This window comes from Pleurodeles waltl, chromosome 9 (assembly GCF_031143425.1).
Source record: "Pleurodeles waltl isolate 20211129_DDA chromosome 9, aPleWal1.hap1.20221129, whole genome shotgun sequence".
NCBI lineage: Eukaryota > Metazoa > Chordata > Amphibia > Caudata > Salamandridae > Pleurodeles > Pleurodeles waltl.
Window position 1 is genome coordinate 266,653,517 of NC_090448.1, and position 25,601 is coordinate 266,679,117.

The following is a 25,601-nucleotide window of genomic DNA, read 5'->3' on the forward strand; positions in this document are numbered from 1 at the left end:
CAAGCATAATCACTGGGCTCCTCGTTAGCAGGATCCCAGTAAAAAAACATCCAAACATAGTGACAGCAAGCAAAAAGTGGGGGTAACCATACCAAAAAGAGGGTACTTTCCTACACTGTGCACCCCCCTAATTTATTTTAAACATGCTCCCAGGACCTGGCGTACCCCGGGGCTTCATAAAAAATAGCACGGGAGAACGTTTTTTTTTTTTTTTTTTAATTAAAGTTTTGCCATGAATTTGAAGCAAAAAAATTAAATGCTTTTTTTGTCCTCGTGGGTTCCCTCTGGGACCCCAGCACCAGGCCTAAGGGAAAAGGTGTCCCCTCCCTACCCTGGCCTCTATTCTATTTTAAGGTCAAGCGTAAAAGCGCTTTGAGCTGTTTTATGTATTGTAGGCTTTTAACCATGCCCACTGCATGCCCATCACTTTTACTCATTTGTGAGCTTGCCTTTCGAAAATCCTTTATCATCATTGGTAAATGCTTTATGTTTGTCCCTCCTTGGACAGTTTTGTTACCGCCTTGCACACTGTCCCGATCACATGGATAATTGAACGATTGCCGATAAGTTTGACTGCGAGCGAACTTCTTTTTCTTTTTGTATCTCTCCTTCGCGCTCATGCTCATGGCAGCCATGGTGCTTTAAATTGGCTCGCTTATTTCAACTGTTTTACTTTTCAGTTAGGACAACGCTAATAGCTCTAACTCGAGCAAATGCAAGATTCATTGCAATGCAAATGCTTGTTAAAAATTTTTTTAGGGAATTCGGCTGAGGTTGAGTCCCAAGATGGCTTCCAACACTTTCTGGTTTGAAGTATTTTGCCAGCCAATCAGAGCTCTGCAGCTCCATGCACAAGGTCTTATTATTCGCAAAAGGTCTTATTATTCACAAAGTCACTCTGTAGGATCTACAGCCCTAGATATACACATTTATTTTCCCTTTAATATCTAAAAAAACTACAGAACGGATTTGCACCAAATAAGCAAAAGCACAATCTGCTGAACAAAATCTAGCTTTCTGCCAAATTGGTGTAATTTCGTCCCGCAGTTTGGGATGTAACCGTGTTCAAATCTTCTATGGGAATTAACATAGGAAATGCATGTTTTTCTACCCCTCCTCCCTTTTTTTTGGCCCCCGCTTCACGGATCACCCCAAAACTTCCCATGTGCAACAAGAATCACAAGCAGACCTTTTTTTGGAAAATTTCCGTAAGATTTGTCAAATGGTGCCAAAGAAATAGGCAAGTCAAATAACACTTTTTCTATGGAAACATGGTCCTAACTATAACCACTAGGTTTTATATATATATATATATATATATATATATATATATATATATATATACACACACACACACATTATATATATATATATATATATATATATATATATATATATATATATATATATTATACACACACATATATATATTATACACACACACATATATATGTATATATATTATACACACACACACACACACATATATATATATATATTATTAAAAAAATCAGCAGCCAAATTTCCCTCAGTAAAAAAAAAAAACCTGCACTCGAACGAGCTAGGAAATAATATTATTTATTTAGCAGTATTCAACTCAGAATGAGTTTCGGCTGTTTGTTCCGCCTTTGAAAAACTGAAAAACGCCACATTTGAAAAAGTATTTATATTTTGCAAGTGAGTTAACTACAACTAACATGGTAGAAATACGTTCCCAGGCCGCTTTTCAAGTCTCTCCAATAATATAACGGCAGCTCTGCCTAGCAACAGTAAACGGGTAAGTCTGTATAAAAGTGTCAATTCTTAATTGCTTAAAATTCAGCATGTGGCAGCTTGTTTTGCACTTTTCATTTCGTTCTGGAGCAGGCAAAATCTGCACACTCTCCATGCAAAGTAATAGTCTTAAATAAACAAGCTGGCATACTTCAGCAGTTTGCACAGCCCTGCGTGACAAATGTTCAGATTATAGCACCCACCACCTCAAACTGTCACTCATTTGGTATCCAGGTAAGGTTACATGCCTCCAAAATATACTAGTAGGTGCCGCATTCATTCCTTCTCACGAGCGCTGCTGTAATATCACAGTTTCTCGTTCCACCACTTAATCTGAATCCTAAATGGTGCCCAACTCCGAAAGTCCACACAATCCATGGGGTAAAAGGCTGATCAGAGTTAAAGTCCCCGCCAGGACAGTCCAATGACCCACAGCGCCGTACTCCCCCTGCTACCGGCGCCTCCTCAGGTGTTCTGCCTTGGCTCTGGGGACACACGGGCCTTAACAAATAAGTGTGTGTGGGAGTATAGCAAACACTTGTATTGTGTTAAACAATCTCTTTGCACTTTTTGTGACAACCTGGCTTATGCTATGTGTAATACAATTAAAAATACTCGGTGGCTTATTTAGAGTATTTTCTCAGTTGCAGGATGGGGTCTCGTTGCCCTATAAACAGTCAAGTGACTCTGCCGCACTACACAAGATTCAATTTTGAATTCGGGTTCTCTCTGGTCACACAAAAACATCTGCAGTGACTGTGTTAACCAACTGAGGTTTCATGACCTAAAACAGCGCATTTCACACATTTTCTTTAACTGGCACTTATCGTCGCATTAAGGTGCGTGTGCTATTTCCCATGCAGTTAGCTGAAGGTGAAAGACTCGCAAAACAGGTACAGAATAAGGTGTCCTTTTTAACAGTCTTTAACCCAGACCCAGCTCTCTGACGGTGCCCCCACTGAAATCGGGATACGTTCATGCTCTGGTGGACTGCCACGGCTAATTAAGTAGTGGTTTTCTTTTTACCATTTGCCATTATGTTGTTCAGGCTATCTCCCAACATAACATGCGTGTCAGTTTCATCATTTCAGTGTAATTATGAGTGAGATTTCAACAACTATGAGTTACACTTTCTCGCAAGCAAAATCAAGCGATGAAGCAGAGAGAAACATAGAGATGTTATATATCGAGAATCCTATACCTCCTGTTGTGCACCAGCGCCACCTTGTGGCCTTTGATAAACACTACTCGAAGTTTACTTAGCAAAGTGAGAAACAAACAAGGAAGTTTTATCGCACTTCAGGACACGCTTCTTTTGTGTGACAATCTGACATTGTGGTAATACGGGAAAATAACCGGATATGTGGTATTCTTACTCGAGAAGCGTTACACTTGGCAGGGCTGCTCCACCACTTTGAAATGTCAAATGCTGCCATTAAGTTGTTCATGCAGACTCGCGCAGGCATCATCTGGGCTCAAACAGCTGTCACAACAACTGATGTGAACATTAAAGGTCTTCCAAGAAAGAGGATGAAAATAGGAACTGAAAAAGCCAAAAGTTCTTGACTTTGAGGGCTATCGGCTCTGCTAATGCATTTTGTTTTCGCTGTACAGCGATTTCCGAAATGTTCACACTGTACACCATGAACACAATTTAAAAAATGCATAATGACAAGGCTTCATACTTTTGTAAGCATGTACGCGTGCCACGATGCATGCGCATGAAAGACACACCATGTTCTTTTAAAATTATTTACCAATCCGAGATGGGGAGAGAAAACAGAGGAGCTGGCAGGGGTAGTTTCGGGGGTGGGGGGGAAAGCACGCGAGAATGAGAGAAGCAAGTGGGTCGGAGGTGATTGACAAGGAAAGGAACAACATGGGAACAAAGAGAGAAGGACACTGACTACAGAGTGCAATACTGGGCACTGAAGAAAAGAAGCACATGGAAAACAGAGGACAACACAGAGTGGCGGTAGAGATGCACATGAAGGAAACAACTGGAAAACACCTGTACTCTCATGGAGTGCTTAAGCAAAAAGTAAAACATAGTTTTTTTTTAAAGTGAGCAGTGGATGGTAACAAGTAAAGTGGGTATGTGCCGGGAGAGGGACAAACGCAAGATGGACAGGGCAAGCATTGAGTAAAAAGCAGGCGAGATTGACAAAGTCAACTAATGCTTGCCTACTGCAGGTTCTTGGTAAACTGACAATAGGTCTTTTCAATCAGGTTCGATCAAATAAGACAACTTCAAAACAGCTGTCTCAGGGGTACTTTTCCTAGCAAAAAAACACAGATAAAAGAGGTAGCTGACACTTCCACTCAGTACGCTGGTGAAATTTCTTACCTGTAGATTACTTCCTAAGACATCTATGTCAGTAAGGGCTGTTGTTTTTCCAAATCTTGCTGACAGGAGATGAGGGTGAGCCAGCAAACAAGGAGGGAGTAGGAGCTCGTTTAAGTCCAGCATACACACTCTTAAAAGGAATCACTAGACCTGAAGAATGTAGTTCCTATACTTAGACCTTGGATAGGGGGTCCAAAGGCACCACCCAGTTAATGGACAGGCCATGGGGATCTGAGATCTGATAAATCAGAAGCAAGAGCCCTCACCCCACCCAATTGGGCGGCATGCTTCATCATCGGGCAGCTCCTCGTTGTGCTGGCGCTGCAATGCCTAATGGGCCACTCAAGGGAAAACTTTGCTGGAGATCTTTTGAATATCAGCCATGATGAGCTTCGAGGGAGCTGATGAAGGAATAGATTGGACGTCAATAGTGAGAGGGATAAAAATGACTAAGAGCAACCCAAAGTTTTATGAGGACGGTGTCTCCAGTCATGATTAAAAACAGCTAAGAGCAATACAGAACACAACGATCCTACAAGTCTCCTAAAGTGTATTACCAAGAATAGGTCAACAAGTTTCTTGCCAAATAACAATCAAATAGATCTAGGCAATTCATCAGCACCATGGTACCTAATCTACATATGGATGTGTCTAAAGCATGAATAGGTGCCCAATCTACAATTCACCCCACAAGTGTAGTGAAACTAATACCTTATCTAACTAAAACAGATCCAACCTTATTGGAAGGTTTGTCATACCGCCAAGGTTCTGCAGAGAAGCCGCGCTCAATGAGTCACACAGGGATCCAAGCACGGCTAGTACCGGCAACCTACCCTGCTCTGCATTCCTGGAGATGAGGGTGATTGTGAATATTCTCTTTTCAGAGGGTGCTGAAATGAAGGGCCTTGGGGTGTGGAATTTAATAAAATATCTGCTTGTCCATGGGACAAGTTGCATCATAAACCTACTTGCCCTGTAAAAATCTCGGTTTGTCCCATTGCTACCATGTAGTGTAGCAGCAAATTATGCCAGCAATCTCATTATATAAGAGCTCTGATAATATGCCAGGTGTAATACTATAGTAGAACTTGAATACTAGCAATATACTTATTTTGGAACCTTTCCGCAAATCTACATACTGGTGCTGGAGGAAGCAGTAAGCAATAGTTCCAGGGTTGGAACGACTGAGTCTGAGCAAACCTACTAGTATGTTTTAAGGATTTTCACCAGCTCTTCTCTCAAATCTTTTGCCATACTGAGAAAGGTTGGAAATTTACTCCTGACAAGGGCAGAAATGGACGTTCTTCAAGAATTGGCAAAAAATGGCTAGAGGGAAGGTGATCTTGTAAAACACTCAATAAATTTCTGCATGAGCAAATCTACACATGCATATTTGCTCGCAATAAATAAAATTCAGAAATATTTTCCAGGAGTACGATTTCTTGGTCTACCTCTGTAAAGTCTTGTGGATTCATGCAAGTCATAATTTTGCACTAAGGAAAAAGACATATACCTTGGCTGCACTTTGGCATTTTCTTTAAGACTTGGCCCCTAATTAGGTCTGGCATTAACCAAGACCTTTTGTTTTTATCTGTTTCTCTTCCTATCTATGTAACAGCTGGTTTTACTGTGAGTGATAGCACTCTGCTCTTCCACAAGGAGCATATTGACACACAAAGCAGTTTTGTTTAGTGTCAGGAACTACTAATGTGTGTTTTTTTTAGACCAAAAACATTTTTTTGTGCTTTTTGGCAAAATTTGTTAAAATGGTGAGGGCCTGGCAGCTACCACAACAAAGTTTTACAAAAGCCATGTCAAAACAAGACACACAAAGACAAAACCAAAAGACTGACCACCACTGTTGGATCGGTTGGCTTTGCCAATGCTTGTTTATTTTCATGTTTACCATATTCTTGTTGAAACTGATTTTCCATTTTGAATATTTTTGGAAATGCTATCTTGCATCAACACATTTTACTAAATGATGCTTCAAAGAAACAGTACCTAAAATTTCAGAGCCTCGTCACTGGTGGCCTAGAGGCCATCTGTATGTAAGTATCTTGCTGTCTCTTTTTACTTATGCTTATTTTTATGTTATTTTTATTTTTTCACTTCTTTATTTGATCTTTTCTTTCTTTGTCTTTCTCTCTCAATCAGCTTTTCACACTCCCTGCGTTTTCTGTGCCGCTGCTGCCCTGCCCTCTTCCTCCCTGTGAAGGGCTTTCCCGCCATCCAGCTGACCAGACCCTCTGCCTTCCTCCCCTTCTTAATGGCGAGTGCGCGCAGCAGGCGCTTTTCAGGCAAGCCCATCTGTGCCTGCACTGCGCCCAGTGCCACGAACCCTGGTGCTCTGACCTACAATGTGGAGACCCTCAACGCGCTGAACACAGGACGATCCACCGCCTGCCATCTCGCATCTCGCATCACCCAGACACACACACACACACACACACACACACACACAGACAGACCATTCTCCTGTCAACACTGCCACCGCGCCCTCGCCCTACACCAAGCACCGGACCCTCCTGCCGTGGAGCCATCGAACACCAACCCGGAGCACCTCAGCTGCATCCTCCTCAACATCCACTCCCTCCACAAATACGCCACAGAACTCTGGGACCTACTGGACTCCATTCACCCAGACAACGCCTTTCTCGCTGAAACTTGGACAAACCCACCATCTGCACCGGACATCGCCATCCCCAGTGACTGCAAACTGCTCCGCAAAGACTGGCCTTCTCGCCCATGTGGCGGCCTGGCCATTGTACACAAATCCTCCCTCCACTTGACAACCAATGCGGAAGAACACTGCTCCCTCATGGAGCGCCTTCATTTCCTGATACAGGCCACACCCAAGTCAACCTTCCCCGGCACCCTCAACTACAGGCCACCCGGCCTCCGTTCAGCCTTCAGCATCTCCATCGCAGACATAATTTCTCCTCATGCTCTTCCCTCCTCAAACTACTTCCTCCTCGGCGACCTCAACTTGCCACAATAGGACTTAAGCAACTGGTTACCTCGTCAACACACATCGCAGGACACACGCTCAACGCCATTTTTTCCACCAGCAAGAACATCACTGTCGACAACACCTCCACACTTCACTGGACTGACGACCACTGCATCCATTTCACCATCACCTTACCGACCATCCACCTCCACACACTCAAAGCCCCAAGCAGAAAATGGAACTGGATCACCGAAGAACAGCTATCAAACACGCTCAGCAAGCCTCTCCCCCACCCCGCCCCTCACAGCAGACGCTAAGATCTCAAAATGGAACTTCCACCAATGGGTCTTTGAATGGCCAATACCCTAGCACCTCTTCATAAGACCTCAGCTAAACACCACCTCAAAAAGGTCAGTTGGTTCTCCCCTTCACTCCAGGCGCACCTGCAGACGGCTAGAGAAAAGACAGAGGAAGTCTCCGGAAGGCTTTAAGGCTTTAAAAGCAGCCACCAAATCCCACCACCACCTCATCAGAGTCACCAGGAAAGCCGCCTTGCAGCAACATATCAGTGCCACCGCTCACAACACCAAAGAACTCTCCGCTGTGGTCAAAGAGTTTGCCAACCCACAATCAGAAAAGGCAAGAATCCCTCCATCTCAAGACCTCTGTGACAGTCTACCCAACTTTTTCCACTGGAAAATAAAAGACATATGACAGCTTTCGATCCCAAGACCTCCAACAACCCCCCAGATCCGTCCCATCAAACCACCACAGACCCTGCACCACTGGACCACCCTCACCACAGACAAGACCAACACCATCATGAGCAGTATCCTCTTCGGAGCCCCTACAGATCCCTGTCCTCGCCACATTTTCAACAAGGCCAACACATCCATCGCACCGAGCTCCAACACACCCTCAACTGTTCCATATAGATAGCCACCTGCCCAGAGGACTAGAAGCCCTCAGAGATCCACCTGTTCTTGAATAAACCCACCGCCTATCCACTGGGCCTTAAGAATTATTGCCCCATTTCTCTGCTGCCTTTCCCAGCCAAGGTCATCGAAAAGGCCATCAACATCCTGGACAACTCCCAATCAGGCTTCAGGAGCAATCACAGCATGGAGACAGCCCTCCTCGCTGCCACAGATGACATCCGCTCGTTCCTCGACCGTGGCCATTCAGGAGCACTTATCCTACTGGACTTATCGGCCGCCTTCGACACGGTCTCATACCTCACCCTCTGCTCCAGGCTTCACGCAGCCGGCATCCACGGAAAGGCTCTACCATGGATACGCTTCTTCCTGTCTGGCAGAACACACAGTCAGACTCCCATCTCACCTGTCAGAGCCTACAGAGATCAGCTGCGGAGTTCCCCAGGGCTCCTCCCTGAGCCCCACATTCTTCAACATCTACATGGCCCCGCTCACATCCATCTTTAGGGACCAAGGACTGAACATCGTCTCCTACGCTGACAATACCCAGCTGATCATCTCATTGACCAAAAACCCCACTACTGCCAAGAAGTATTTTCACAACGGGATGGAAGCAGTCACCGCCTGGATGAAGGACAGCTGCCTCAAGTTCAACAAGACCGAGCGCCTCATCCTGGGACCATCCACATCAGCCTGGGACGACTCCTGGTGGCTATTGGCCCGTGGCATTCAACACCCACCCCCAACAAACCATGCACAAAACCTCGGCATCATCTGAGCTCACCGCTCACCATGACCTGCCAAGTCAACTCAGTTGCATCCTCCTGCTTTCACACACTCCGACTTCTCTGGAAGATCTACAAATGGATCCCAAAGGACTGCCACAAAACCGTAACCCATATCCTAGCTACCAGCAGACTGGACTATGGCAACACCCTCTATGCCTGTACCACCCAGAAGAACATCAAGAAGCTACAGCACATCCAAAACGCTTCCATCAGACTCATCCTGGACATTCCCCGCAGCAAACATATCTCCAATCACCTAAGAGACCTAAACTGGCTCCCTATTGAGAAGAGAATTAACTATAAGCTCCTCGTCTATGCTTACAAGGCCCGCCACGACCTAGGACCCGCCTACCTCAACCACCGCATCACCTTCTACTCCCCCACGAAACCTCTCCGCTCAACAAGCACTAGCCACGTACCCCGCATACAGAAGAACTTGGCTGGTGGGAGATCCGACGCCTACCTCGTGGCAAAGATCTGGCACACCCTGCACCACAGGCAGTCACCATCGCTACCTCAATTCAGGAAGGGCCTTAAAACCTGGTTCTTCAACCGAAGCTCAGAGGTCAAACCCCCTTATCAAACCCTCTTAGCGCCTTGAGGCCTTTACGGGTGACTAGTTGCACTTTATAAACCCTGATTTGATTTGAGTCCTACTAGCGTTTTTTCTGAACTTTTTTTTTTTTAAAGCAAAGAATCATCAATCTTGCTTACAAGATTTTGCAAAAAATTTGCATCTAATCAGAGAGTATTCTGGGATTATTATATGTACCCTCATATTGTTAAAATTTTCTAATGTGTGTATACTTTTTTTACTGGAACATTTATTTTAAGTGCTCACACTAATAATAATGGCTTTGCATTAATAAACCATACATACAAGTTCGAACAGCATTAATATGGACACCAATATTACCTCAACTGCAGACAGTTTCCTTCCTGTAAACTGGCAGCCAAAGGGTTTGTGCTGCATGGGGTTGCGCCTACTTATCCCAAGGACAAGATAAACATGAAAACTTGTTGTCGTTGACGCTAAATACTATGTTCTGGGTGTCCAGCTATAGGAATTTCAAACCCTGAGGAGGGTATTGTTTTTCTGGTGAGAGATGGTCCGACCATCCCTCAAATTGATCATGGACATGATGGTATTTACCAATGTATGGCTGCGTTGAGGCTTGCCCCTACATTTTGGGATTGAGAGCCTGTAATCTGAGACTAGTAAACTTTAACATGAGAGGAGAAGTGGTATTGAAACGTAATGAATGTGAAGAAATTACACCAAGTATTTTTGAATATGCTTTACTGGAAGCACACATTTCTGTAGACATACTGGAGATTCTCTACTACCTGAAAGGTATATTAAGGATAACACTCCATAACAGAGATAGTTTTGTCACTACTGGGAGCAGACATCCTTGGGTGTAATTAGCTTTCACAACAATAAAACTCCACAATGCATCAATCAACTCCTAGATTACCTCAGAAGCTTTCTCATACAACAAAATCTGTGAAAAGTATTGAGCTTAAAGACCTCATATCCAACAGCACATTCTTATTCAACGCATGATTGCAAAACACCAAAAGCCCTTTTTTAATCATAAAAAGCTAAGATATAGGGGATAAATAATGGCTAGATATTGGGCAAATTAAACCCATGATACCCCTTCTGCAATAGGGGAATTGCAGTTTGGACGAGAGCGAAATTCTTTGTCAGGTTTGATCTAGCTCAATCATTCCCAAGATATCTTCTTTGCTCTGTCATGTTTCTCCTTTTTTCATATGATATGGGACATTATATCAGTAGTCTCTTCTTTGAATGTTTGGAAGGTGAGGGTCCCCCAGCACTTGCTACACTGCAAGTTGGCAGCGATGCTGGTGCTAACCACATTTTATAGAATGCCTATTAAAACAGGTCTTCTATGGTTGTCTTTAACTAAATACATTTATCCCCATCTGGCGTCCAGGTCTTGCTCATCGATTCTGCAAGGTACCTTCTATTTGGTTTTTAGTGTTTTGTACAAGATCCAAAGATGGATGCCTAATTATGTGTGGGTGGATATGAAGGGACCTCAATATACAGCCAACAGTACCTCAGGCCACTAGACTTGCCGGCATGCCATTGCACAATTCCGTGTGCCCAAATGAGCCAAGGTGACAAGTGTCTCTACTGAACTCTTAATAAACGTAGCACAGGGGATAGGGTTCCAGCTCCTGGATGGATACATCTCTAAAAATAATTCACTAACAGGTAGGCTGTAACCTACAATCTTTTTTCCTCATCTTCTACTCTGAGGCACTAATCAAGATTGCCCACTCTCTGCTCTATCCAACCCTTGCCCTCAGAACAAGAGCATGCCAACCGTATCATGCTGACTGCACTAAAGCAGCCTACTGGTTAATAGGACGTTGATCTACTGTCCAGGATTAGCAGCACAAGTTGTGATCAATTCTCTCTGGGACAACCAGCTCCTTTGTTCCCTTTTTGTACAGTTAAATCAATTCAAATTACCACTTATTACTGACCCTATCCGTGTGTGAGACTCACCCCTACAAAGTCATCCTTCACAACCAATGGAATCAGAGGGATCATTAGATGTGCACAGAATCACCGTATATTTGTGTTTATCCTCAAACCATCCCTCAGTGAATCTTTCAGTGGAAACCTTCCACAGCAAAACAGGTAAAGGGTATAACAAATGATTCCATGCAATACATCCACTTCCACTGAGACATTCCCTCGCTGCAAACGCTAAGTAAAATTAACTTTTTTGCTTGACTATTCAATGCATCTTTATAGTAGTGTTATCCTTAAGGTCTAACGGCCTCAGATGACTCCTTCGTGGTAGCAGAGAAGTCTAACACTGTTGTAGCCAACACAGTACATTACAACAAACACATTTGGATTTCTCGAGACACTTAAGAAGGTACTACAGAAAATATGTTTTGAAATACTTGAGTCCTTGGAAACCAATCAATGTCAACACCCTTAAAACAAGCATTCGCAACGCAATGGGTCTAGCGTTTGTTTGAGTTAGAGCTATTAGCGCTGTAAATTCCTGACTGGACTTTTCTTGCCACATAAATTGTAAATGAAAAGTAAAACAGTTTACATAAGCAAGCTGATTCAAAGGGCCACGGCTGCCATGAGCGTGAGCACGAAGGAGAGACACAAAAGGAAAAAAAGTTGTTCACTCAAAATCACAGGCAAACGTGCAATTATCCATGTAAAAGGGTCGATGGCCAAGGCGGTAACAAAACTGCCCCAAGAAGGGACAAACATGAAGCATTTATCAACGATAAAGGATTTTTGAAAGGTAAGCCCATGAACAAGTGATAGTGATGGGCATGCAGGGGGCACGGTTAAAAGCCCACAGAGAGATTGCAACAGGCCAGAGAGCTTGCGCGCTCGACCTAATAACTTGATTGACAGAGCACACCCATGGGGCCATCATCCATACACAAGCAAAATGTGCTGGCAGAAAATGATCTATTGTCAGAAATGATGTACAATATGACTGATGTTCCATTTTTGCAAAAAATAACATGCTCTTTTTAAATGACAAATCACATTTTAGAATCGAAAATAAAGTAAAGAAAAATATGTGAATGAATAGCACTGTTAGGCACTTTTGTAGTGGCGGTCCTTGAATTGACAGTACATTATCTCTAACAATATGTTGGTCAAAGAAGGATGGGGGATTTTTCCCCTCCTTGTGAGTGCTCACAGAACACAAACTAAATACACCTGTCCCTGAAGTGTAACAAAATGCAAACTATGAATTATGAAATATGCTGGTTCGGCAAACCCTGAGCCTGCATTTCTTTTCAAGTAGTTTTAGCTTTATCTCAGGTCCAACTTGTTTCTGCATTGTTACTTACTAGAAAATTGACTAAAAAGACATCTCATGCTAGGGTATCACTTTTTACAAAGAGAATCTGTGACAACTGTCTAACGTATTCCTACTCAATATATTAACTTCACACGACCTTATTAAAAGAAAAGAAACTAAGATTCAACTACCAGAACGAATACATTTTTCTAGTATGATGTTTCGATTGACACCTGCCATATTGCTTTTTCACTGTCGCCTTAAGGAACTATCTACCCCTAACTCATATGCAGGGAATGTTCAATAGTAATTAGAACGCGCACCGACTTCATCAATTTGTCAAGCTGTTTTATAGCTTCGCTGTACCTCCTATTCCTGAAACTCAAGGAATGTCCAATGAACCTACCAGACCTTCCCGCTTCAAAGAATTCTAATCAATCACGCCTGGAAGTCTCCATTCATGCCAAACTCCTGGCCGAACGTTATTAGGGAAGCTAATCACTTCCCATCACTTAACTACACATTGATTTTCATCCTGCTGGTTGCGCACTTTTTCAGGCTCATCGACGAGTGCACTGCTTTGAAAAGATCACTGAAAATATTGATTATAACAGCTTTTAATCAAGAACGTTGACACAAATAATTTTCGGAGAAGCTTTGTTTACTCCCACACTGCAGTCTGCTTTTCTGAAAAATTAACATGGACTTGGAAAACGCGAATTCAGTGGCATTTTTCAACATATTTGTAAATGAAGCGCTTTTAAAAATAAAGTATCTAGTGGCATCAGCCAAAACATTCATGCCAACACAAATATTAAACATACCCAGTGTTTCAGCTTCGTCTTGGTATAGTTTCATTCTCCTGCCCCTGAGACCGAAGAGTTTTCCACACTCCTTTACAAGGCCTTTGTACGTGAGCCCATTCTGACAAACCGGGTTTTCCACCAGTAAAGTGCCAACCGTTCCTTTCAGGCATTCTATAGAAAACACAAAAATCCAACTGTTGGTATTCGTAAAGGACACACACGTCATGGAAATGAGCTCCTATATATATGAATGCTGCACTAGATGACAGTAAAGAACGCACAAGTTAGATACCTTCAATAGCACTCTTTCTGGTAGAGACTCTATAGCCACCGATTCCTCTCTTTCCGAATGTACCCCAAACCTCAGACTGGACCAACAAACTTTTCAGCAGTGCTTCTGCACTCCAGTAGGTGGTGCTGTGTGGCGCCACACTGATGCCATTCCATACAGTGCATAGCCTATAGAGGCACAATTCCTGTGCAATGACGTCCTGTTTCTTTAGAGTGTCCGCTCTCCCAGGTGCAGAGCCCCAAAAGCAAATTCGTGAGACCAGTGTGCAGATTCATAGACTTGGGATCTTATTAATGGTTTGAGTCCAACTACAGAACGTTTAAGATGGGAGGATCAGTGAGGAATCTGCAGCTAGATAGAACATCTACCAGAAATAGTGTTACCAAAGGCAAGTAACTTGCTCCGCTGATAGAGACTTCTAACCACAGATTCCTCAGCTTCTGAATAGATAACAAAGCAATACCTATTAGGAGGTGGGCCTGTTGGTGGACTTAAACCAGAAAGTCCTGCAGGAACAAACGGGCAAAATGCCTCTCTTTGCAAATCTGGCTGTTCAGAGAATAGTGTTTAGTGAATGTATGGCGGGATGTCCACATACCCACCTGGCAAATGCCCAAGACAGAGACTCCACATGCCAAATGAGTGGTAGCTGCGTTGGCCCTGGTAAAATGATCATAAAGTCATTCCCGAGGCTGTTTTTAGCCAATGTGGAGATCCTAATGCAGAGCATGATCTAGATGTTTCACCTCTGCACAGCCTTGCCTTTTCTGGATCACGAGAATCCCACAAATAGATGACTGTCCCCTCAGTGTTCTCTGGTGTGATCTATGTAAAAGCTCAGCACTTGGAGCCCAAGCGATGGAGTAATTCCTCCTCCTCAAAGCAGAGAGGCGGGGAACAGAATGCCGGCAAGGTGATGTTCTGGCCGATGTGGAACGGTGTGACAACTTAAGCAGGAAAGATGCCAGAGTCTGCAAAACCAGCTTGTCTGGGAAGAAGGTGGTATACAGCTGGCTGATACAGAGAGCTTAAAACTCACATGCTGTGCTCATGTTACGAAGACAAGGAACAGTGTCTTGAGGGTGAGAAGATGCAAAGAGCAGCTGTGAAGCACATCAACGGACCGCACATCAAAAACGTAGGGACTAAGTTAAGGTCCCACTGTGGCATGACAAAGGGAGAGGGAGAAAACAAATGTAAACCTTTCAAAAAGCACATAACAATTGGGGACTTAAACAATGAGGGCTGATTCAGCAACAGCAAAAGAGACTAAAGGTATCCTTTAACCGTGCCCGGAGCAAAGCCTTACTGGGCCAGGGACAAAGCAAATATAGTCAGATAACTTTGCTTTGCTTCTACCTGCTGACTACCACATCAGGGTGCAAATTTGACCCCTTGACAGGTGAATGTACTTTTTGTCGAGGGACGCCTGGCTGACAAGATGACATCACCCACCTTCGGAGCAAGGTTAAAGGTATTCAGCTGTTGCAGCTTAATCTGGAAGCATGAAGGTGGAGCTTGTGAAGGCCTGGGTGCAGAACTCTGCCATGCTGCTGCAGCAGCAGAACTTCCCAGAGGGGCAGCCTGGTCAGAGGACAAATGCTCATGTATAGGAGTTCTGGCACCATACTCTTCGTGCCCAATCTGGGGCCACCGGGATGACTTGGACCCAGTCGGTCCTGATCTTCTTGAGAACTCTGGGAAGGAGTATTTTCAGCAGAAAGGTATAGATGAGGCCTAACTTCCACTCGAAGTGGAATACATCTGAGCAAGAGATGCCTTTCAAACTCCAGCATGCAGAACTGCTGCCATTGAGAGGTATTTGTGGTGGTGAACAGATCGAGCCAAGGTTCTCCCCATTCGCAGAAGAGACCCTGAGCCACCTCCAGGGACAATTGCCCCTTCTGATCCGCTGACAGCTGTGCTTGTTTGCCCTGGCAATTTAACAATCCTTCCCAGGTGGTTCCCCACCAGGAAAACTGATTTCCACCTCAGAGTCACCCCAACCCAGAACCGATGCACTGGTCATCACTGTCCGCTCATGGTGGGGAATGATGAGTGGTCTGCTGCTGACCTAATTGAGGTCCAGTAACAACCACTGCAGATCTTTTGCAGTCAGCTCCAAAATGTGAACATGGTCTGAGAGATCCCCTTGATGTAGGGCCCTCTGAGATTTCAGATCCCACTGCAGAGTCCTCATATGGCAGCTGGTGTGTTTGATCAGCAGGATGCATCAACTCAAGCAGCCTCAAAGTCAACCTCACTGAAATCCAGGCCTGAGGATGAAAGATCAGGATCATTGCCTGAACGTCCTGGACTCTCTCCCTGGGCAAAGGTATGAAACCAAACAGTGTCTATAATGGCTCTGATGAAGGGGAGCAACTGAGGGGCCATGCATAACTTTAGCATGTTGACAAGGAACCCTAAAGATGACAGGAGGGTCGCTGAAGTCTGGAGGTGGCTGACAACTGCCTGGGGCGACCCCACCTTCAATGATCAGTCGATGAGATAGGGGAAAACTGGCACCCCCTGACCTCTGGAGGTGTGCTACCACCAGACATCACTTTTATGAACAACCAAGGGGGGTTGGTGAGACCAAAGGGGAGCATCTTTGTGACGTTCGCAGGTGCAACAGAGAGAGCTGGCAAGGATCCAGAAAGTCTAAGCATGGCCTCACAGAACTCTTCAATCTGTTTAGGAGTAGCTGATGGTCCTGGAAACTCCACTTGTGCCCAAACAAGTTGCAGAATCCGTTCCAAAGTCGAATGACTTTGGAAGCGAGAATTAAATGCATGGCGCTCCCCTGTGCCTTTTCAGGGGAGTGCGAGAGGGAGGAAGGGGTCAGAGTCCCATTTAGATTTCTTGTGTTTTTTTCTTCGAGTTAGCCAAAAATTTCGATCAAAACTGAATTTCTGGTAAGGGTCTCAAAGAGACAAGAGGTAGCTCCAGATTATGTCTGGTGCCATAGAAAGAAAGGAACTGGCTCAGCGGTGGGAGTGGTGCCCATATAGGCTTTGGTACGTCATTTTCTATGCAGATCAGCATTGGTGTGGAGACGCACAGTGCCGCCTACTGCCCCATTCAGGTAATTCTGAAAGGTTTCCAGATCCACTCTATGCCTGGGAAATAGTCAAAAGGTGAAGAATCTATGGCTAAAAGTCTCTATCAGAAAAACTACTCAACTTCGGCAATGCCTTTTATGGTGGAGACTCAAACCATAGATCCCTCAACTTGTGAATACCCCCAAGGTGCCAGGCTGTATCCAGAAAATTTTCAACAGCAATTCCCTTATGTTCGGTAGGTGGTGTGGTGCAGCTCAGATCTGTCCTGCCCCGGAAGTGACACTGAGGCCGGTATATCTGCGTCACTTCTGCGTGCTGATTACAGGGTCTTTCTTTCTGTACCTTTCAAAATGGATCCAGAGCTCAATTGTCAGAAATCAGGTCTCTATTTGGCAGAAATATGCGCCCTGTCCAAGTAGGGACCACAAATCTAGTCAGGTTAAGTCCCACAACCTAAATTATCCTGTGCTCACCCTCAGATAGCTTGGCACAGAGCAGGCAGGCTTAACTTAGAAGGCAATGTGTAAAGTATGTACGCAATAACTCATAGAGTAACACAGTGAAAACACTAAAAAATTACTCCACACCAATTTAGAAACATAGATATTTATCTGAATAAAATAAGACCAAAACAACAAAGATACAATATGCACAAGTCAAGATATCACTTTTTAAAGGTTTAAATGAGTCTCAATACTTAAGAATCAGTGTTTGTATCCTTTTAACACCCAGTACATGGAATGCATCAAAAATAATTATGCAGAGGGGCCCCAGAGGAGGAGATGTGTCAAAAAGTAAAGCAGTGCGTTGATTTTTCTGGCGTGGCAAAGGCGATGCGTTGTTTCTTTTCACACTGCAAGGCGATGCGTCCGTTTTCAGGAGTGCAGCCTTGGTTGCTCACTGTGATGCAGGGATATTTTGACGCCCAGGGACGATGGGTGGAAAATCCAGAACATGCTGAGCAGCAGCAACAGGCACTGCATCGATCCAGCAGGAATTGCGTCAAATTTTGCAGGCAATGTGCTGATTTTCCAACACGCTGGATTTACTTTTATTTGGTGAAGTCTTAGATAGCCCTGAGACCTTAGAACCGTAGGCAAGCTCAATCCAAGCCTTTGGAGAGCACCTGAGGAGGAAGGCAGAGTCCTTCCAGCAGAGTCGGGTCAGCAGACCAACAAGCAGGCCCAGCAGTACTTCAGCAAAGCAGTACACATGAGTTCTTTGGGTAGCCAGGCAGTCCCTCAGAGTCCATTGTGGGTCCAGAAGCATATGAACTGGTGGTGTCATAGATCCAGTATATATACTCAAAAGTACCTTTTCGAGTGGAAGAAACTTCAAAGAGCGGTTTTGAAGTGCACAAGGTCCCCATTTAACACAGCCCTGTCTGACAGGAGCCCTGGGCGGAGTTATCAGTCATTTCTGTGAGGGTGGGCCAATTGCCTTTGAAGTGTAAGAGAGCCCCTCTATCCTTCCTGCCCGGGGAAACCCATCTGTACATAGATAAACGCAGATGCAGCTCAGTGTCCCATGTTTATGGCTATCTGGGTGGAATGCACAGGGAGAGCGGTCAACCAGCACAGACCAGACCTGGATTGGAGACAGGCTGTAAAGGAGATAGCACTAAGAGCAGAGAAATGCCTAATTTCTAAAAGGGGCATTTCTGAAATAGTAATGTAGAATCCAACTTCATTAGTAAGCAGGTTTTCTCACTACCATTCAAACCATACCAAACATGACAAATCTATTCCTCTCAGATCAGAAATTACCACCAAAAAACATAAAAAGAATTTCTAATACTGGCCTATGAGAGGAGCAAGCTTCACAGTAGTGAAAAATGACATCGGGGGGTTTTCATTACAAGGACATGTAAAACGTTTAAGTACATGTTCTGCCTTTTACTTGCATTGCATCGCACCCTATGGGTTACCTAGGGACTACCTTACGGTTGACATGTCTAAGAAAAGGGAAATTTAAGGCTTTGTAAGTAGTTCTCAATGCCAATTCGAAGTGGCAGTGAAACTCCACACAGGCCTGGCAATGGTAGACTTGAGATGTGGTCAGGGGGCTAATTATGTGGGTGACACAATCAGTGCTGCAGGCTCACTAGCAGGATTTAATTTAGAGGCCCTGGGTACTTCTAGTGTACTTAACTAAATTAAATATGCCAAATGGGTATGAGTCAATGTGACCATATTTAGGAGAGAGAGCACAAGCAGTGGTAAAGTGTGCAGGGTCCTAAAACAAGCTAAAATTAGATCAGAAAAATGGGGGGAGGCCTTCAAAAAGTTGGGGGAAACCACCCTAAGGCTGTCAGGTCTAACATCTATCAAATCCTTGCAAGAATTTAAATCCCTAAAACGTTTCTAGTGTTTTAGGAACAGTCCCATTAAAAAAACATAGGGTTCAAACAGTACAGGGACTGTAGCCATCAAATGTCACTGATAGACACCCAAAGCAGCTGTCCTCTGATGTCTTGGCTCCAAACACAACTCGGCGTTGTGTGGCTACTGCGCTTAAATTAATTGGAAGGTTATCTGTGAATGAGAAGCCAAACTTGCTGTCGTGGAACTTTGAAGGAAGATGAAGAAGGCCTAGTCTCTAAGTAGAGAAGGTAAAGACTAACCTGAGGCCTATCTTGCATCGTCAAAGTCATGAATCTCCGGTATGTCAAAGTATTCAAGAACACCACCAGAAATCCAAACAAAAATGCTCTAGGTGCTTGCTAGATAGGGTTGGTTTGGATCTTTATCTAATTGGCACTGTTATGGGAAAAATTAATATATGCACACCAGAAGTTGGCATATGCCTAATATTTCAGCCAGATCCTGCTTGACATCCTTGTAGGAAGCTGGCTCTGTATATACTATATCAAAATGAGATATAGTGTGCACAGAGGTTAAAGCAGATAATACTAAGGCTCTCTTTTATAGTAGTGTGGTTCAGCAGTTAGGCTTATCAGAGGGCAGAGCAAAGCATTTGTTGTACACACACAGACAATAGAAGAAGCACGCACTCAATGACCTAACTCCAGACCAATGGTTTTTATATAGATAAAAATATATTTTCCTAATATATTTTTAGAACCAAAAGATTCAAGTTGCAGGTAAGTACTTCAGTAGATTTGTATTTCACGCATGTATCAACAGTACTTTGTTTGCAACCGATAAGTTACAAAGTTCTTGAATTATTGGCAATAATCTGTTTTAAAAATGGACACTGCAATTTTCAGAAACAGTTCTGGGGAGTGGTTGGGGGGGTGGTTTGGGGGAGAAATGTTACTTCGATTTGCAGGTAAGTATAACACTTACAGTTTCAGTCTCCGGGTTTTAGGAAGTCCACTGGTTGGTGTTCAAGTTAACCCCAAACACTCACCACCAGCAACACGGGGTCGGCTGGACGCAGAAGTCAAAGATGAGCAATTTTTTTTAACGTGGGCTCCTATGGAGACGGGGGTACTCTGAATCAGGTCTGCCTGCAGATAAGTACCCGCGACTCGGAGGACAGACCAGGGGAGATTAGAGGAGCCCTGGATGGGCCACAAGTAGGCACCAAACACACACCCTCAGCAGCAGGGGGCGGCCAGGTGCAGGGTGCAAACATGACGCCGGGATTCCAATGCTGGTTTATGAGGGGACCCAGGGGGTCACTCAGAAGCTGCAGGCGAGGTCCAGTGGGGTGTATCGGGCACACCACCGGTTGGACAGGGAGGAGGGCTGCCTGCTGAACGTTGCTGCACTGGAGGTCGGGTTCCTCAAGGCCTAGGAGCTGCGGGTGCAGGTTGTCTTTAGGCGTCAGAAATCTTTGTCCGGAGCTTCGCAGTCAGGGAGGACCTTGGGATTCGCTCTGCAGGCGTCGTTGTGGAGGGGTTGAGAGGTCAACCCAGAGAGGGCACTTTCTCGCAATCGCCAGGAGATCCTCTCTAGCTGAGTGGACCACCTGCACACGGGCTGTGGGCGTCGGATGAAGAGTGGTCAGAACTCACACACCTGGAGTGAAGTGGGAGTTGTAGGAAAGTACCATCTTGCCTGACATGTTACCCCCATTTTTACATGTATGTAAGTTTGTTTTTGCCTATCTCACTGGGATCCTGCTAGCCAGGACCCCAGTGCTCAGTTTGTGGCCTGAAAGTGTGTACCTGTGTAGTCACCAACTGTGTCACTGAGGCTCTGCTAATCAGAACCTCAGTGCTTATGCTCTCTCTGCCTTTAAATTTGTCGCTATATGCTAGTGACAACTTTTACCGATTTCAATTGGCACACTGGAACACCCTTATAATTCCTTAGTATATGGTACCTAGATACCCAGGGTATTGGGATTCCAGGAGATCCCTATGGGCTGCAGCATTTCTTTTACTACCCATAGGGAGCTCATAAAAACCTTTACACAGGACTGCCACTGCAGCCTGAGTGAAATAATAAGGCACACCTTATTTCACAGCCATTTTTACTGAACTTAAGTAACTTATAAGTCACCTATATGTCTAACCTTCACTTGCTGAAGGTTAGGTGCAAAGTTAGTAAGTGTGAGGGCACTCTTGAACTAGCAAAGGTGCCCCCACATCGTTCAGGGCCATTTCCCCAAACTTTGTGAGTGCGGGTACACCATTACACGCGTGCACTACAAATAGGTCAATACCTGTAGGTAGCTTCACAATGGTAACGCCGAATATGGCCATGTAACATGTCTAAGATCATGGAATTGTCCCCCCCATTCCAAATCTGGTATTGGGGAGCCAATTCCATGCATCCCCGGGGCTCCACTATGGACCCCGGGTGCTGCCAAACCAGCTCTCTGGGGTTTTCTCTGCAGCTACCGCTGCTGCACCCCACAGACAGGGTTCTGCCCTCCTGGGGTCTGGGCAGCCCAGTCCCAGGAAGGCAGAACAAAACATTTCCACTGAGAGCAAGGTGTTACACCCTCTCTCTTCGGAATTAGGTGTTAAAGGCTGGGGAGGGGTTGCCTCTCCCAGCCTCTGGAAATGCTTTGAAGGGCACAGATGGTGCCCTCTGTGCATAAGCCAGTCTACACTGGTTTAGGGAACCCCCTGTCCCTGCTCTGGAGTGAAACTGGACAAAGGAAAGGGGATCAACCACTCCCCTGTACATCACCACGCCAGGGGTGGTGCCCAGAGCTCCTCCAGTGTGTCCCAGACCTCTGCCATCTAGTTTCCAGAGGTGTGAGGGAACTCTGGAGGCCTCTGAGTGGCCAGTGCCAGCTGGTGAAGTCAGAGACTCCTCCTGATAGGTGCTTACCTGACTAGTTGGCCAATCCTCTTCTGAAGGCTATTTAGGGTCTCTCAAGTGGGCTTTTCCTCAGATAACGACTTGCAGGAATTCACCAGAGTTCCTCTGGACCTCTCTCTTTGACTTATGCCAAGGATCGACCGGTGACTGCTCCAGGACGCTTGCAAAACTTCAATAGCAAGATGACTATCAGCGACATTGTAGCGCCTAATCCTGCTGGCTTTCTCAACTGTTTCCTGGTGGTGCATGCTTTGGGGGCTGCCTGCCTTCATCCTGCACTGGAAGCCACGAAGAAATCTCCTGTGGGTCGCCAGAATCTTTCCACTGCTTCAGCAGGCACAAACTTCAGCTTCACCAGTACTCTGGGACCCCTCTCATCCTGACGAGTTTGGCCCCTGGAACACAGGTGGTGGGCCCACGAGACCCAGACTGTCCAGTGGTCCAACTGTCCAAATTTGGAGGAGGTAGGTCCTTGCCTCCCCTCTCCAGACAGTAATCCTGTACACCGCGTGAACTGCAGCTACAAGGGCTTCTGTGCACATTTCCAAGAAATCCTGCATGCACAGCTGAGCCTAGGTCCCCAGCACTCTGTCCTGCGATGCTTAGCTCCCTGTGTTGACCTCCGGTGTCGTGTGACCTCGTTCTGCAGTGTTGATGACTGCCGTGTTCAGACTTCTTGAACCCGTGTTCAAGGACTTCGGTGGGTGCTTCCTGCTTGTGCGTGGGGTCTCTACGCTGCTGAAGGCCCCCTCTGTCTCCCCACCCAAGTGGCGACATCCTGGACCTTCCTGGGCCCGGGCAGCCCCCTTTTTCTCTAGCCGCGACTCTTGTAGCTAGCAAGGCTTGTTTGCGTTTTTTTGCCAAGGAAACAACTCTGCATCCTCCAGCACGCCGTGGGACATCTTCTGCACAAAGGAGAAGTTCCTAGCACCTTTCATTGTTGCAGAATCTTCAGCTTCTTCCATCCGGAGGCAGCCATCTTGCACCTTCATCCAGGGTTTAGTGGGCTCCTGCCCCCCCTGGACACTTTTGCGACTCTTGGACTTGGTCCCCTTCCTTCGCAGGTCCTCAGGTCCAGGAATCCTTCTTCAGTGCTTTGCAGTCTGTTGTGGTCTTTGCAAAATCCCTTATCACGACTTTAGTGTGTTTCTGGGGAAATAGCAGTACTTAACTCCTACTTTCCAGGGTCTTGGGGTGGGGTACCTTGGACACCCTTAGTGTTTTCTTACACTCCCAGAGACCCTCTACACACTACACTAGCCTAGGGGTCCATTCGTGGTTCGCATTCCACTTTCTTAGTATATGGTTTGCGTTGCCCCTAGGCCTATTGCATCCTATTGTATTCTACAATGTTTGCACTACTTTCTGACTGTTTTATTTACTATTTACTAAAGTGCCTTTATTTTTAGTAACCCTGAGTATTGTCTTTCTTATGATATAGTACCTACATGATATAAGTGGTATAGTAGGAGCCTTGCATGTCTCCTAGTTCAGCCTTGGCTGCTCTGCTATAGCTATCTCTATCAGCCTAAGGTGCTAGAACACTACTAATCTACTAATAAGGGATAACTGGACCGGGCACAAGGTGTAAGTATCATTGGTACCCACTATAAGCCAGGCCAGCCTCCTACAGGAGTCCATAGCTGTTGGTTTTTCTTGGACAGGACCGCTGTCCTCTGGAGTTCTTGGTCCTTTTGGGTGCAGGGCAGTCCTCTGGAGCTGAGCAGAGGTCACTGGGCCTTCTGGACAGGTCGCTCTTCTTTTGCAGGTTCTTTCAAGCAGGAGACAGGCCAGTAGGGCTGGGTGCCAAAGAAGTTGTCGTCTTCCTTCTTCTCTGCTGGAGTTTCAACTAAACAATCATTCTTATTGTAGGTTGCCAGAAATCTGGTAAGCTGGGTTTATGCAAACCCTTAAATACAAGATTTAGGGGCGTTACAAGGGTCAGAGGGCAGTCACCAATGGTTACTGTCCCCGAGGGTGGCTACACCCTTCCTGCGCCCAATCCCTTTGTGGTTGGGGGCACATTCCTAACCCTATTGGTCCCTGTCCTCCAAACCAAGATGGAGGATTCTGCAGGGAGGGTCAATGCAGCTCCGGACACCTTAGGGGTGGTCCCAGCTGAAGTGTTCACTTCTCCTTGTTGTTCCTAAGTTTCCAGCCGAACTGGCTGCCAAAAGTGGGGCTTTGTCCAGGGGGCAGGCCTCTCCACTAGCTGGAGTGCCCTGGGGCACTGTAACACAAGGCCTGAGCCTGTGAGGGTCACCGCTAGGTGTTACAGTTCCTGCAGGGGGAGGTGTGAAGCACCTCCACCCACAGCAGGCTTTGTTTCTGGCCTCAGGGAGCACAAAGGCCCTCGCCCCATGGGGTCAGAAACTTGCCTGCTAGTGGCATGCTGACACAGACCAGTCAGTCCTACACTCGAGGATTGGGTAAAATTCAGGGGGAATCTCTTCCCTCTGGGGGATGCCCTGTGTGTGCTTTTTTAGAATAAATCCAACACTGGCATAAGTGTGGGTGTATTGTGCTGAGAAGTTTGATACCAAACGTCCCAGTATTCAGTGAAGCCATTACTGAACTGTGGCGTTTGTAATGACAAACTCCCAGACCATATACTTAACATGGCTACACTGCACTCACAATTTCTAAGAATGGACTTAGACACTGTAGAGGCATATTACTCCTGAAGCTATGCGCTCGCCTGTGGTATAGTGCACCCTGCCTTAGGGCTGAAAGGCCTGCTAGAGGGGTGACTTATCTATGCCACTGGCAGTTTTTTGTGGGCATGGCACACTGAGGGGGATGCCATGTCGACTTTGCCTTTTTCTCCCCACAATCTGCAATGGCAGTGTGCATGTGCTAGGTGAGGGGTCCCTTAGGGTGGCACAACACATGCTGCACCTCTTAAGGACCTTCCCTGGTCACAGGGCCCTTTGTACCACTGGTACCTTTTACACTGGACTTATCTGTGTGCCAGAGGTGTGCCAATTGTGGAAACAATCGTACATTGTTAGGGAAAGAACACTGGTGCTGGGGCCTGGTTAGCAGAATCCCAGCACACACTCAGTCAAATCAGCATCAATATCAGGCAATAAGTGTGTGTGTGTGTGTGTTTTTTTTTGTTTGTTTGTTTTGCGTGGGTGCAACAAGTGCCAGTTTCCTGCAATCCTCTATCATGAAGCAAAAGAGGGACATGTCAAGGTTTGCTGCTAAGGCTATTTAACCTGCAATATGCAAGGCTGTCGTATACTGGCAACATCCAAGTGTCATATCACTATTCTGACACCAACTCAGAAAACAAAGTACCTGAAACTGAATAGTTTCTAATCCATGATTTGATGCCAGTGACTGCGTAGCCCATGTCACTTTTGTTGCCACTGTTTCATAGAGCTTTCAGAATGCATTTGTACCATAAGTAAGTTGTTTAATATATAACTTTGCAATTAAGATATGTTCTGAAAATAGTTCTAGCAAGCTTTCCTTTAAACTGACTGTGCCCTGCAGAATACCTTATTAACATCCCGTTTGAGTACAGGCAATGTAGAAAGGTGCACTGTTGATGAATAATTAAGAAT

General features: G+C 45.5%; 1 protein-coding gene across 1 annotated transcript in view; it reads right to left on the reverse strand.

Moving 5' to 3' along the window:
- Positions 1-25,601, reverse strand: part of IARS1 (isoleucyl-tRNA synthetase 1) — a 703,557-nt gene that overhangs the window by 25,482 nt on the left and 652,474 nt on the right. The window contains exon 33 of the mRNA XM_069206674.1: positions 13,451-13,603. Coding sequence (XP_069062775.1) covers positions 13,451-13,603 — 153 coding nt within the window. The remainder of the gene's footprint in view (positions 1-13,450; positions 13,604-25,601) is intronic.